General features: G+C 48.7%; 2 protein-coding genes across 2 annotated transcripts in view; one reads left to right on the top strand and one right to left on the bottom strand.

Annotated features, from left to right (window-relative positions):
• TPI1 (triosephosphate isomerase 1) overlaps positions 1–5,720 on the top strand; it is a 12,666-nt gene extending 6,946 nt beyond the window's left edge. Inside the window, exons 2-7 of the mRNA XM_018567364.1 lie at positions 1,947–2,070; positions 2,151–2,235; positions 3,292–3,424; positions 4,172–4,257; positions 4,627–4,714; positions 5,547–5,720. Coding sequence (XP_018422866.1) covers positions 1,947–2,070; positions 2,151–2,235; positions 3,292–3,424; positions 4,172–4,257; positions 4,627–4,714; positions 5,547–5,665 — 635 coding nt within the window. The 3' untranslated portion in view covers positions 5,666–5,720. The remainder of the gene's footprint in view (positions 1–1,946; positions 2,071–2,150; positions 2,236–3,291; positions 3,425–4,171; positions 4,258–4,626; positions 4,715–5,546) is intronic.
• A 4,752-nt stretch (positions 5,721–10,472) lies between these two features.
• GNB3 (G protein subunit beta 3) overlaps positions 10,473–13,933 on the bottom strand; it is a 39,804-nt gene continuing 36,343 nt past the window's right edge. The window contains exons 8-10 of the mRNA XM_018567362.1: positions 13,768–13,933; positions 11,782–11,998; positions 10,473–10,686 (exon numbers count right to left, since the gene is read on the bottom strand). The exon at positions 13,768–13,933 is cut by the window's right edge and continues 26 nt beyond it. Coding sequence (XP_018422864.1) covers positions 10,580–10,686; positions 11,782–11,998; positions 13,768–13,933 — 490 coding nt within the window. The 3' untranslated portion in view covers positions 10,473–10,579. The remainder of the gene's footprint in view (positions 10,687–11,781; positions 11,999–13,767) is intronic.

The raw sequence follows: 13,933 nt of genomic DNA, 5'->3' as shown, positions 1-13,933 counted from the left end.
CCCTTTAGAGAAATAAAATGCAATTTTTCATGGACGTTAGCACCGGCACCCGGCCTGCTCCTTGTCTCCAGTCACTGGATTCATTACAGTCCTAATGTCATGCTATTTAACAAGCCTCCACATAGGTCAGCTGGCAGCTGTTGCCTCCATTCTACATTCTACCACCTCGTATTACCCTGCGCCCTTCTCGGCTGATGGCGGGTCACAGGGAGGGCATCTGTAAATACAGTGTTCAGGGTACAGAGTACTTGGCAACACACCACCTGGAAAGCCAAAGGTTAACACTGTTTGGCAATGCAGCCCTCCATCAGTGGGGGTCTTCAGAAGTGATTAGTTACCAGACGAAAGAGACATTGCCTATTGCCACCAGTCCAGGTTTAGTCTATGCAAGATGGCCGTACATGGTGCCATCTGATTGTACAATCGCCTTTTAGGTTTACCTATGTCATGAGAGGACCTATCTGAACTATTGATGCAGTTTACATCTAAGGGAATACATAGCCAATGGTACTTAAAGTGATTGTACAACCAGATTGAGAGTGGTTTGCAGAAACTATTTCTATGACCTACGAATGTATATGCTTACTGTCTCTTCTCTACTCCATTGCTTCCTTCACTCTGGGAATCGGGGCCGTCCCTATATGGATGCAGCTTGAGGCTATTGCCTAAGGTGGCATCCCTTTGGGTCACGTGGGGGGTGGGGGGGGTCAGCCGGCCGAGTGGCATGGCCGTTTGGCCGCACAATGTTTACAATGAGCCTGCTGCCCCCTTTCCGGCCAGAGCATCCCGGATTAAGAGGCGGGGGGGGGAGAATGTGTAAGGGCCACTAACGCATTTCTCCGCCCAGCTCTTAGCAACCTGGGACGCTCTGGATGACGTTCTGCCAAGCTCCGGGCAGCCAGTGACCTCGCTGCCCTGGAGCTGGGTAGGACGCTGGCCAGAGATGGGTGGGGAGGTAATGCAGAGGCATAACACCAAACCCCTAAGGATAGCATGCACCACCACCCACAGCCCTCCCGGCTAAGGATGCACCTCTGCTGGGAATGGATAATAAATGCCCGGTGCTTCCAGTATAGGGAAGCATGTGACTTTCTCATTTCTACCATATTGACAGCACCTGTGCATGGCCATTGGCTGCTCGGGTAGAAGCAGTGCTGTCATATGGTGGTGGGGCGGGAGTCCTCAGCCCTGTGCATGCTCAGATTATGAATTTGCACAGTCCTCTTGTGGCAGGAGGACGTGGCTGCTGATGGAAGGACTATAAGCCGGGCCAGCATTTAAGTGAACCCATTTTCCTCTACATGGGCAAAGCACAGGTTCACTTTTTAGTCACTCTAAACCCACCCACTGAGCTCCAACATTATTGTTAATAATCTCAAATGTGGTATCCAGTCTTTTTAAATGGGCAGATTGTCTTGGGCAGCATGTATACAGGAAGTAGCGGACAGAAGCTGAAGGAAATTGGCAGCGCAGAGATGGTTTAATAAAAGGAATAAGTGAAAACCATGACCATGAAACTGCAATTTGTGACCATATGCCAGGTGTACGCAGCCTCAACACTCCAGCTGCGGTGAAACTGCATGTAAACCGCATCATGCCTCTTCCTCTGGGGGTCATGCTTGGGGCTGTCAGTCTTGCTATGCCTCATAGGACCTGTAGTTCCCCAGCAGCTGGATTACCAAGGTTGCACTGTGCTTTAGTGCGTCATCCAGTAAGAGTTTATATCTACTCCAAGGTGTCTTATGGAAGCCCCTCTACTTATATCTGAGAATTGTCCTTGTGGCGCATTACCTCCAAATCCTGTACATTTCCTCCACTGAGGAACGGGATAAATCTGGTTCTCTTTGGCCCACAATCTGTCCTTCAGAACATTTGTGTTTTGTTTGCTAACTTGACAGGATGACTTTCTGTTCCTGAAGCTCCTTGTCCTTTGTCTTCCCCTCCAGAGGTGGTCTGTGGAGCTCCTACCATCTACCTGGACTTTGCCCGCCAGAAGTTGGACGCCAAATTCGGTGTAGCCGCCCAGAACTGCTATAAAGTTGCAAAAGGCGCATTCACCGGGGAGATCAGGTAATGCCTGTGATTAGTGTCCTGCTGGCATGGAGTATGGCTGGTTATGATGTGTACCTAACTGTCCCTCTTCCCTGCAGCCCGGCTATGATCAAAGATGTTGGTGCTACCTGGGTGATCCTTGGACATTCTGAGAGGAGACACGTGTTCGGGGAGTCAGATGAGGTGAGCACCAGATGCTTTCCCCTGGACACTATGGTTGTTCATGCTCCAGGGGTGTAGGCATTCACACATTGACATGTTACATTGTTGTAGATGGTGTTCCTTACCTGTGGTGTTTGATACGTGGATGCGCAGGTCAAATGCAGCAGCGTTGGTGCATCAAAACCCAAAAAGCTTCTAAATTGCACCTTACCAGTCCTTAAATATGGTGGCTGCTTTAGTAGTCTTCAGGCTTTTCCTTTTTTTCATCTGCCGATCCTGCCAGTAACACACTTCCTGTCCTAGGGTGACAACGCTCAACCACTGTACTGGAGGAGCAGTAATGTTGCCCTAGGACATGAAGTTAAGACTACAGAACACCACTCTTCTAATCTCAATTGCAAAGCGTGGATGTTTTCTGTAGTTCACTGAAGATACAGTACCTAGGAAGGCTGATGACCTTAAAATTTCATTTTGGTGCACAGGAAGTCAATCATCAAAATCTGACACTTCCAAGGTGTTGTTGGTTCCCGGGTGCTCTGTGGTTCCTCCCGCTGACCTGTACTTCATAGTGACATAGAGGCAGTGGTCTGAAACATTGAGTGTAGTATGGAACCATGAAATCACTGTAGTTTTCTGTATTTCTCTGTGTAAAGAAAGAAATGCAGGAAATAGGAGTATAATAAAGAGAAATATATTTATTACATAGTATTTATATAGCGCCAATAGTTTGCGCAGCACTTTACAATATAAGGAAGACATTACAATCACAATACAATTCAAGACAAGATGGTAAGGATGGCCCTGCCCCTGAGGGCTTACAATCTAAAAGGGAGGGGCCAGTGGTACATGAGAAGGTAATGGCTGCCTGAAGACTCTTTAGAAATACTTGCAGCCCATGCATTCCTCAGTCTGGCTCCATTCCTCTGGGAATGCCGTCTATCGCTGGTCCCAGCATTAGACGGCCTTTCCATAGGTCAGTTGCTGTATATTGTAGACGAGGCTGTCCACTTTTGATGCACATGCTTTGAGCATTCACTGGCGGTGCTGTAAACACTTGCTCTCTTTGAATCCCTACAGCTGATTGGCCAGAAGGTGGCACATGCTCTGAGCGAGGGTGTGGGAGTCATCGCTTGCATCGGGGAGAAGCTTGACGAGCGGGAAGCGGGCATCACAGAGAAGGTTGTGTCTGGGCAGACGAAGCACATTGCAGGTGGGTCTGTTTCTCCAAGCTTTCATTCTCAATCCGTGAACTTGTAATATTTCCACACCGCCGCTGTTCCGGTATGAGATCTTCAAGGGACCGTCACTTTAAAACTGAACTCGGGCCACAAACTTTTATACATATTCCTCAATGGCCACAATGGTTATAAATCCGCTCTGTGCGCCAAATGCCGCTGCAAACTGACCAATGACATTGTAGCAGAGACATCGCTGTGCTGTACCTGAGCAGCGGGAATACAAGTCTTGTCTGCCACCACAGCAGATTGTCTTGTAGACCTCAATGGAACACGCATGGTGACGTCGCCACCCTTGTAGTGCATTGATTGCTTTCTTTAGCCCCATAATTGTTCTGGGTTTCAGCACCAACCTTTGGCTGGAGGAATAGTCTGCAGGAACATGCGCATTGCACCTGCCGTCCTTTTCTACCCTATCCTAAACTAAAAGTTTTTGGCTTCAGTTGCACTTCATGTCAGACGGGAAACTAAGGAGAAATCCTCTAAGGTCACCCAAACACATATCCCCATTGGAAGACTCACCCCCCCCTGTTCCTATTCTAGTGACAACTCCTTCTGGATTTTCCTGTCAATTTTTATTCCATATTGCACTGAGCAGTGATCACCAGGACAGATAGAAAGGGGGAATCTCTCAAATGGGAATGCAGATCTCTCACCACTTCATTGAAAACCCTAAAAGTTTTGGCTTTAGATGTATTTCTAATCTACATTTTGAATTACAGATAACGTAAAGGACTGGAGCAAGGTTGTCCTGGCATATGAACCTGTCTGGGCCATCGGTACAGGCAAGACAGCAACACCCCAGCAGGTGAGTACCAAGGTTGTCCACGTTGGGTTCAGACTGGGCATTGGTCACCTTCTAGTGTCGTATACCACACATGGGTGCAGACCTGTTCACAGAATGATGGTGGTTTTTGCTGGAAGGTTGTTGGCAATTAGGGCTGAAGGATGGATGGTTAAATTTCTGATGCTCTGGGCAGGTGATTTCCTGGAGGTGACTTGACACCATTTCCCATGTCAAAGATGGGCTACGGGAAGGTGTTTTTAGAGTTCATTGTGATGGGGGAGATCTATATATTCCTAGCACCTAATGTATGTACATCTACAGTGTTTGACAGTCTCGTCATTCAGATGATGATTTAGGGTCTTCTCTTCTGACTTATCTTTCTCCTTCCAGGCTCAGGACGTGCACGCCAAGCTGCGAGAATGGTTGAAAGTCAACGTGTCTGATCAAGTGGCACAATCCGTTCGGATCATCTATGGAGGTAAGTCTAATGCCAGGGTATGACCAGGTCTGTAGCGTGACCTACCAACTGGACCCAAGGGCAGCAAGCCTTACCAGAGCAGCCCAGTATTGCCTTTTTGTCTTGGCCTGAAGGTGAGTGTGGATTGCGGGATCAAATGTGTACCAACTTTCAAACCTCTGGGTACGTTGAGCCGATTGAGCTCCGAGGTAGGGACCTCCATCTGCTCAGAGGTAGGCAATCTTGGCATTCTTTAGCTGTTAGTCTTGCAGTGCCTTATGGGACTCTGTCACCACAGCTAGAATGCCAAGGTTGCCTATACTCTTTAGAAATGCCAAGGTTGCCTAGACTCTTTAGAAATACTTGCAGCCCATTGCCTATCCCTATCCTAGGTGCCTGTACAGCTACAGCAGGGGGTAACCTTGGCACTCCAGATGTGCTAAACCTACAAATCTCATCATGGTTCTGTAAGTCATGCCTGTGGTTGGCTTTCTTGTTCATGGGACTTGTGGCTCTACAGCTGCTGAGGTTGCCCACCCTTGAGCTACAGTATAGAAGTCGGGCTCTTGTACCATTTGCTTCCTGGTTCATTATGGTCAGAGGGTCAAATTGTGGTTGAACATCCGGGCCACTTGTAACCTGGGAGGGAGCAGACTCATGAGAGCCTACCATGGAAGTGCTCAATGGTTAGGTGACTAGTGATCTCCCCCCACCTCCCTCTTTCCTCACCTACACTCTTCAGTGGTTGGTGAATCCCATGGTGACCTTTCACACTTGAGGCTTTTACTTGTCTAGAATCTGCTGTTTTATTCCATGTCATGGTTGTCCTGACCTTCCTGTCTTTTCTCCGTAGGTTCCGTCACAGGAGGCACCTGCAAGGAACTGGCATCCCAACACGACATCGATGGTTTCCTAGTGGGCGGAGCTTCCCTGAAACCAGAGTTCATCGAAATCATCAACGCCAAACAATAATCCCGCCCACTCACAAATCATCGCCCTCCTGTAAACGGTTTAGAACAAAGCAGTGTACTGTCACCCTCCTTGTGTCTGTAGCCCGTCTCTGATCCTCCTCATAACCCGGGAGAAGTCTCGGCGGTGTGGTTAGCACGTGGAATAAACAACAACTTTATGGTTTTTGGTTTCTGTGGATTGTCTTCTACGCACCGCACATGGTCGACTCGCACATGACACACGGGGTTCACAGTGTGCAGTAAGGACATGAAAACCAGATGGGAACTGGCATCTGTAGTAACACAAATCTCCATTCTGTATCAAGTGTTGTGTGACTTCAGTGTACACTGTGCTGTACACTATTTGGCATTCCACTTTCTACACTGATGTACGCTGGACTGCACACCGCTCTGCACTATATACACTGATGTACGCTGGACTGCACACCGCTCTGCACTATATACACTGTGTGCTGAAAAATAAATGAATGCAACCGCCACATCTAAGGAATGCTGAGCTGCAATATGACAGTTTTGGTCTTTAGGCTTAGACATGTTTTTAACAAACTAAATCTTGCTTCTGCAGTAAAACAAAATGACCACTAGATGGCAGCATTGCACTCCCAGACTAGAAGTGTAGACTGTATTCAGACCCCTGAAAGCCCAAATTTCTATATAAAATATGACATCACCCATTTTATATCTGTATAATGGAACCTGTTTCTAGTTCCCCCCAATTTAACCCTTTAGTGAACGCTGTAGAATGAATCCCCAATTGGTCTCACATTCACTTGAGAGGGAAACCAGTTTAACAAATACACAATGACCATAAAAACATGTTTCTTAGTAGTGTGGGAGAAGGCTGAAGCCTTTTGTGGGGTTTGTATAGCTTTCTGTCTCACACACTATCACCAACACAGGAAATAAAGATCTCCGCAAGGGGGCACAGAATAACGGTTCCTGGATTTTTGTGGCCAGGTTGGAGATTCCTTCTCGTCCTGATAGCAGAACCTGGGAACAGATTCTACTACTGACAGTTGTCACCAGAATAGAAAGCCTTTTCCAAAAGGTGGAAACTTTCCTTATCTCCTCCTATGTCTCTGGCACAAGAAGTGAGAACTTTTTCCCCATTGGGGACCCAGAGAGCATGCAAAGACTAAAGCTGGTCACACTTGTTGCATCCCGGCCAAATGCTGCTGAAATTGCACCAGTGTGGTCCAGGCCTCACCTGACCATTTTAAAAAGTAAATTTCCCATAACGTCTTCCAGGACAGCATCACGAGATGGAATCTCCTTATGCTGTCCTGGAAGACTAATGGAAATAGAGTTACCGGTAAGTCCTAACTCTGAATTTTTCAATCATAGGAGGCGGTCTAAAACCTCTTGGCTGAACAGCCAAGAAATGGCTCTCCTTCACCACATCCATGCCACCCGGGGCTGTTGTATTCTGACAGTACTGCAGACTCTCCGGCTTGTCCTTCGCTTCTGCACATGCGTGGAGACAAATCCCATGTATTCCTATGGAGAGGCCATCTGTTGTGTGTTCCAGCAATAGACAGTCCCTCTTTAGAAATGGCCTACACTCTCTTCCCTATGACTCTCTGCAGTGGCCTGGCATGGAGGTTCCTGAATCGGAGCTGGAGCTCTGCAATCAGCAGAGTGCATGCGTTTTGCTGATTGGAGAGCTCTAGCTTTGACTTGGCAGGAGATGTGTTGGACCTCTGTAGAGAGAACACTGCTTCCACAGCACAGAGCAGGTGTCTTCTCTGCAGCCTGCTGGCAGGGGACATGTTTGTCTACTTTTCAGTTCAACTTTATGGACTACTATACGACATACTGATGCACCTGGAATGTATTTAGCTGATTTTAAAATAAGTTTAATTTGACTTTTTTTGGATTAGTGGCAAAAATGTCTTCACTGACAGTACAAGGTCCTCTAGGACCCAAGGGCAAAGTGTGATCGTCCTCCCATTAAGCTCTGAACTACTTCAGCAGTGTAGGTTGTAGTTCCTGTCCCTGAACCACTTTCTGCTGAAGCACCCAAGGTGGCCGCCTCTTCTGCCTACATCTGTAAAATAATTCAAGGCCACTAAACTTGCTGTATTTTTCTTGAAGACGTTTCACTGGTCATCTGACCTGCTGCCTCAATTCAGAATAAACTTGTACAAAAATTATCTGGGAATACATATGGTAAATGTTGCTCCAATCCACAATCTGTTAGTCACAACCAGGTGTTAAAACAGCATTGTATGTGGCAGAAAATAGATGTCTCACTTTGTGGTCTAGAGCCTTGGTTCTCAACTGGTGGGTCGTGACCCCGTGTTCAGTGGGTCACCACATGCCTTCCACTTTTCTAGGTGAGAGGCTCCTCAGCCTTCCCCTAGCGCAGCGCTGTCCATTCTTCCACTGAGCAGCCATTCAAAATATGCAGCCTGGCGCCAAGTGTCGGTTTGAGGTGGGATGGGGGTATGGCCGTGAGGGAGCTCCATCCATACGTGCATTGCTTATAGCTCCCTTGCATGTCCCGTAAAGGTGCCTGGACTGGAGTGACATCACATTCTGGCTCCTGAGAACCTTACGTGTGCGCATGGGGGCTGTACAAGCAATGCACATATGGATGGAGCTCCAGCACAGCAGCCCACACTGCCATGCATTTCATTGTAGTGCAACTTGGGTCACGACTTAATGACCGAGGACAAATGTGGGTCCTGAGGTTACACAGGTTGAGAACCACTGGTCTAGAGGGTAGTAGGAGTCAAATAGCAGGTACTGGTCCATGTGGTTGGTTTGCGGTAGTTCTCTATTTCCAGCCTCCTTCCCTCTTCTACTGAACAGTCCAAGAAAGCCAGTTTGTTGTGTTGCAGATCTTCCCACGTAAACTTGATGTTATGATCCACTGAGTTGATATGGCCACTGAAAGCTGGGAACTCTTGTTTGTGAATCTTAACCCAAGTGTCATCCACATATCTGAACCAATGACTGGGTGTAAGTCCCTTGAAGGTGGTCAGGGCCTTGCTTTCTACTTCCTCCATGCACAGGTTCGCCACAATAGTGAAACTGGCGATCCCATGGCACAGCCATGCTTCTGACTTCTACCCCTCGGCCTGTCCCTGTATCTTCACCATTACAAAACACATCCGGTTGAATGTGACTACCTGCACCATGACCTGAGTCAATGAGAACCACGAGAGCCGGTTCTTTGCATTGGTGGCGTGATCTCCACCGGTAACACCAATCGCCTCCCCCTGCTTTTGAATGATGCCAAATATACACTTTAGCTGCTGTGACCTAAAATAGATTTTATTTTCCTCTTTCTATAAAACACACTTATATGAAAAAGTGACAGAGAAAGGGGAGGAGGTGGGAGCTTCAGTATAATAAATAAAATAGATATACACACGGGTGGAGCATCTGCAGCAAGCATAGTGTGGTGCTGTGGATGTGGTGTCTACATTAGGGGTGGGGTTTGGGAGGTCCTAGATACTGGTGATATTCAGGGTCTTATGGAGGAGAGCAGACAAGGACAGGGGGGTGTAACTGAGCACTTCAAAAAGCACCTGTAGCTTCTTCGAGGGGCAATAAATATACATTGAAGATGGCGGCTAGAATAGCTCTCCTGACTGTCTCCTCTCTCCCCTTTTGAAAAGAAGACCCAACCCCCTCAACGTTGAGCTGGTCATTGCAAGGAGCCTCTCCGGACCCTAACTGGATGAGTGTGTGATAACATTGCCATAAGATACCATTTTCAACCTTTTTCTTATCCTGTTTTAGGGTTTTTTCAGCCACTTCCTGTCTACATGCGCTCACTCCAGTGTCAGTTGGATGTCCCTGCCCTGGACCAGCTTCCCGCAGTGACAATGGTAGACCGTACCCAGGGCCGGATTTCTCCCAAGGCCTGCTCTTGGGGCTGCAGGGAGTAGAGGGGCAGCAGGGGTGTGGAATTCCTATGTCCCGATGCCTGACATGCATTTTCGGGCGGGTAGTTGTCTTCTACATTTAGCCCTGCTTTAGGCAAGCACAGCTAATGTACAGCGGGGAAGCTGCCGCTTGTTTTGTACAAGTGATCTCGGCAGGTCTACTGTTCTCCATGGGGTGGGGGGGTTGGCGGGTAGGGGGGTGCATTGAAGAACCTGGCCTTGGGGCAGCAGAGAGAGTAAATCCGCCCTGACCGTACTTGCCATGTAGTCTTCACCAGAGGGGCGCATGTGACAGGGTAAAAATGCAGGAGCAGTTGTCACCCCGTAACAGGAAGTACGTGAACGAGGACGCTCATGGCGGGATTATTTTAATTAAAGCTGCAAATGTAAAAAGACTGAAAGCAACGTCTGAAATAACATGGACTGTAGCAGACTGGGGATATTTTGTGCCCCATTTGCAGGAACAATGGGGGGCATGTATCAACTATGCCTGTGGCTGTCGGAGCCTTGCAATGCCTCATGGGACTTGTAGTTCCACAACAGCCGGAGGGGCCGGAGTTGGCCACTAAATACATATCTTTAATAATTCTATTTAGCCCTAATCTATAGGCATCTCCCTTCTTTAATAGGGGATGTTGTCAGTAATCACATGACTCTATACTATGCAACCTCCCTCTCAGGCTCCAGTGTATATGTATAAGGGAAGCTGCAGTATGCTCATAGAGAGAGGCCGGGGCTGGAACCCGGGAACACCCGGACCTGCGCCTTTTGCGTGGCAACAAAGTAACTGATTTGGGAGGCCATTAAATTGGTGGGCACAATTCCTCTTTAGGGCCCCATGTCACCAAGCTATCCCTAATGAGTGATGGAAAAGAACCAGGAGCACTGAGGGGAGCCTGTGGGGCAAGCAGGTTCGGGGGGCAATCTAAGGTATATTTATAGGGTTGGATGGGGTGAAGGAGGTGGGAGAGGGGGAGGGGTACGTTATGTCTTTGCTGCAATAAATAGCTTCCAAGTGTTCAGTTCCAGATCTTGAGGAAACTGTCCCATGATCCTGTCGCCACAGCCATGCCATCCGGGGTGACACCAAGACAGCTGACGCGATTGTCGTGGCCGGAGAGGACACCTGCGGAACATCACTGTTGTTAGAAAAAGCTTCAATACGTTTGGTTCACAAACATCAACGTAGAACAGCCAACACGTTTTGAGGGCTCAAAGAACTCCCACTTCCTCAGGGCTACAAAACAGACCTGAATTACCATATTGGTTCATTTAAGGTTGGGGCGTATCAACTTCTATGTAATATAGGCTGTGTTGGGTCTCAGGAGGCAGTGCTGGGTCTCAAGGGGCTGTGTGGGGTCTCAGGTGGGCTGTGTTGGGTCTCAGGTAGCTGTGTTGGGTCTCAGGAGGCAGTGCGAGGTCTCAGGAGGCTGTGCGGGGTATCAGGGGGGCTGTGTGGGATATCAGGTGGACTGTGTGGGGTCTCAGGTGGGCTGTGTGGGGTTTCAGGGGGGCTGTGTGGGGTTTCAGGTGGGCTGTGCAGGGTCCCAGGTGGGCTGTGTGGGGTCTCAGGTGGGCTGTCATGAGGACTGTGCAGGGTCTCAGATGGGCTGTCCAGGGTCTCAGGAGGTTGTGCAGAGTCTCAGGTTGGCTGTGCAGGGTTTTAGGTGAGCTATTTGTGGTCGCAGGTGGTCTGTGTGAGGTCTCAGGTGGTTTGTGTGAGGTCTCAGGGGGGCTGTATGGGGTCTCAGGGGGGCTGTGCGGAATTTCAGTGGACTGTGTGAGGACTCAGGAGGCTGTGCGGGGTCACACGTGGGCTGTGTGGGGTATCAGGAGGGCTGTGTGGGGGTCTTAGGAGGGCTCTGTGGGTTCTCATGTGGGCTGTGTGGGGTCTCAGGTGGGCTGTGTGGGGTATCAGGAGGGCTGTGTGGGTTGTCAGGATGCTGTATGTATTTTTAGGAGGGCTGTGCGGGGTCACACTAGGGGTCCAGATGGTCTCACGGGCGGGTAGCATGGTTCCCCAGGATGGAGGAGATGTGCGTCCAGCGCTGTAAGCAGGTGTTGCGGTTCACAGGAAGACTGCCGAGGTCCCCGGCAAGAGTTTTCACACTCTTCACAGAGATTCGCCAGGCCAATGGCTTTGCGAATATTTTATAATCACACCCCCAAGTTTTGTGCTCCATCCCACCCCGACAATGAAATATACGGTCACATGACTCACCGACTCTCTCGCACTTTAGCAGGTCCCAGAGGTTGCAGTTGAAGTCGTCGTAGCCGGCCAGGAGAAGGCGCCCGCTGCGGGAGAACCCCACGGAGGTGATGCCGCAGATGATGTTGTCCTGGGAGTAGACGCTGAGCTCCTGGTCAGCCCGCAGGTCGAAAAGGCGGCAGGTGGCATCGTCGGATCCCGTGCATATGGCCTCACCGCTGGGGAAGAACTGCGAGCGGAAGGAAAGCAGAGAAGATCGGAGTGGAGATAAAGATCATAGAACGCGCTCCCAGTATACGGTATATACACCCCGTGATCAGCATCATATCCTCCGTCACCCTGAACTGCCAATCTTAGTGATTTCCCTTACCAGGGGTAGGCAACCTCGGCACCCCAGCTGTAGTAAAAACTACAAATCCCATCATGCTCCTGCCTCTGGAAGTCATGCCTGTGGCTATCAGTCTTGCAATGGCTCATGGGACTTGTAGTTCCACAACCACTGGAGTGCCGAGGTTGCCTACCACTGTCCTATATATGCCTGCTATACAGGCTTTCCATCACAATTTCTGGCTAATGTGCAGCCAACACAGACAAATCCAAAGTTCCTCGGCTCATCCAACATTAATAAACCAACCCCATAGTTCAGGGGGGAGGGGCAAACTCTGGCAAACTACAAATCCCATTAGGCATTGCAACACCTTCCAGTAGATGTAAACTCTTCGTGGATGACATTTGCTAAAGCATAGTGCAGGGGGATACAAGCCTGATAATCCAGATTTTGGGGAACTACAAGTCCCATGAGGCATTGCGAGACTGACAGCCACAGGCATGACTCCCAGAGGCAGGATGCATCATAGGATTTGTAGTTTGACCACAGCTGGAAGGCCAGAGTTTGCTTACCCCTAGCATAGTCAGAAGCCTGTTCTACACTCATGCAGTGCTGCTCCTGACCACTAGGGGGCGGTGTACACCTGCTGCTTTGAGCAAATTCAAATGGTCCTAATATCATTGATCAGCAGCCAATATTATAAGCCGTATCAATGTATTTATGATTGGAAATAAAGTTAAACGTATAAAAAAAAGTACAGTTTTGTATTCCTGGAAGTTTGGGGAGGTTAAAACTTATTTTAGGTCTTTATTTCTGTCTAATTGATAGAATTAGTCAATTATTATTATTATTATTATATTTTTTATTATTATACTTTCATTTAACACCCATAGGTAGGCATCATTATTTATGATCTAAACTATTTATGTTTAGATCCTTCCTTTGACCGCTACAACATTTATTGAAAGCACTTTTCATTTCTGCAATTAAAGGGATAGTATTAGGCTTTGAGGTCAGTTTATTTTAATTTTCTTTTACACTTGTATAGACCTTTCAACTGATGTTTTATTTTGATTCTGTACAATATATGCTACCTTAGTTTTTACAAATTAATATTTAAAACATTCCCAGAGTACTTTGGCTTATCTAAAGAGAGCACAGCAGTAATTTCCTTTCAGACATGATGTCTCTTGATGTTGGACGTCCTCCAGGCAGGAAATGAGGCGGGCTCTATCTGACTTGCTGCAGCTTCTAATGAATGAAAGGGGCGGGGCTGGGGATGGAAGTGATGTTGGACCGCCTCCAGCCTGGAAATGAGGCGGGCTCTATCTGACTTGCTGCAGCTTCTAATGAATGAAAGGGGCGGAGCCGGGGATGGAAGTGATGTTGGACGTCCTCCAGGCAGGAAATAAGGCGGGCTCTATCTGACTTGCTGCAGCTTCTAGAGAATGAAAGGGGCGGGGCCGGGGATGGAAGTGATGTTGGACGTCCTCCAGGCAGGAAATGAGGCGGGCTCTATCTGACTCGCTGCAGCTTCTAATGAATGAAAGGGGCGGAGCCGAGGATGGAAGTGATGTTGGACACCCTCCAGCCAGGAAATGAGGCAGGCTCTATCTGATTTGCTGCAGCTACTCATGCACATTGCCACGGGCCCTCCCGGGAATACTCACGCAGATGGCGTTGATGTCGGACTCGTGACCCGTGAAGGTCTGTCTGCACTCGCCTTGTCGGACGTCCCACAGCTTGGCGGTTGCATCGCACGCCCCCGAGACGAAGAGGTTAAAGTCGGGGGACACGGCCAGGCTCATACAGTCCCCCGTGTGGCCCACAAATACC

The sequence above is a fragment of the Nanorana parkeri genome, unplaced genomic scaffold (assembly GCF_000935625.1).
Source record: "Nanorana parkeri isolate BGI_ZX_2015 unplaced genomic scaffold, ASM93562v1 scaffold1037, whole genome shotgun sequence".
Taxonomy (NCBI): domain Eukaryota; kingdom Metazoa; phylum Chordata; class Amphibia; order Anura; family Dicroglossidae; genus Nanorana; species Nanorana parkeri.
Note: the sequence above shows the minus strand (reverse complement) of the source record. Positions and strands in the feature narration are given on the sequence as shown.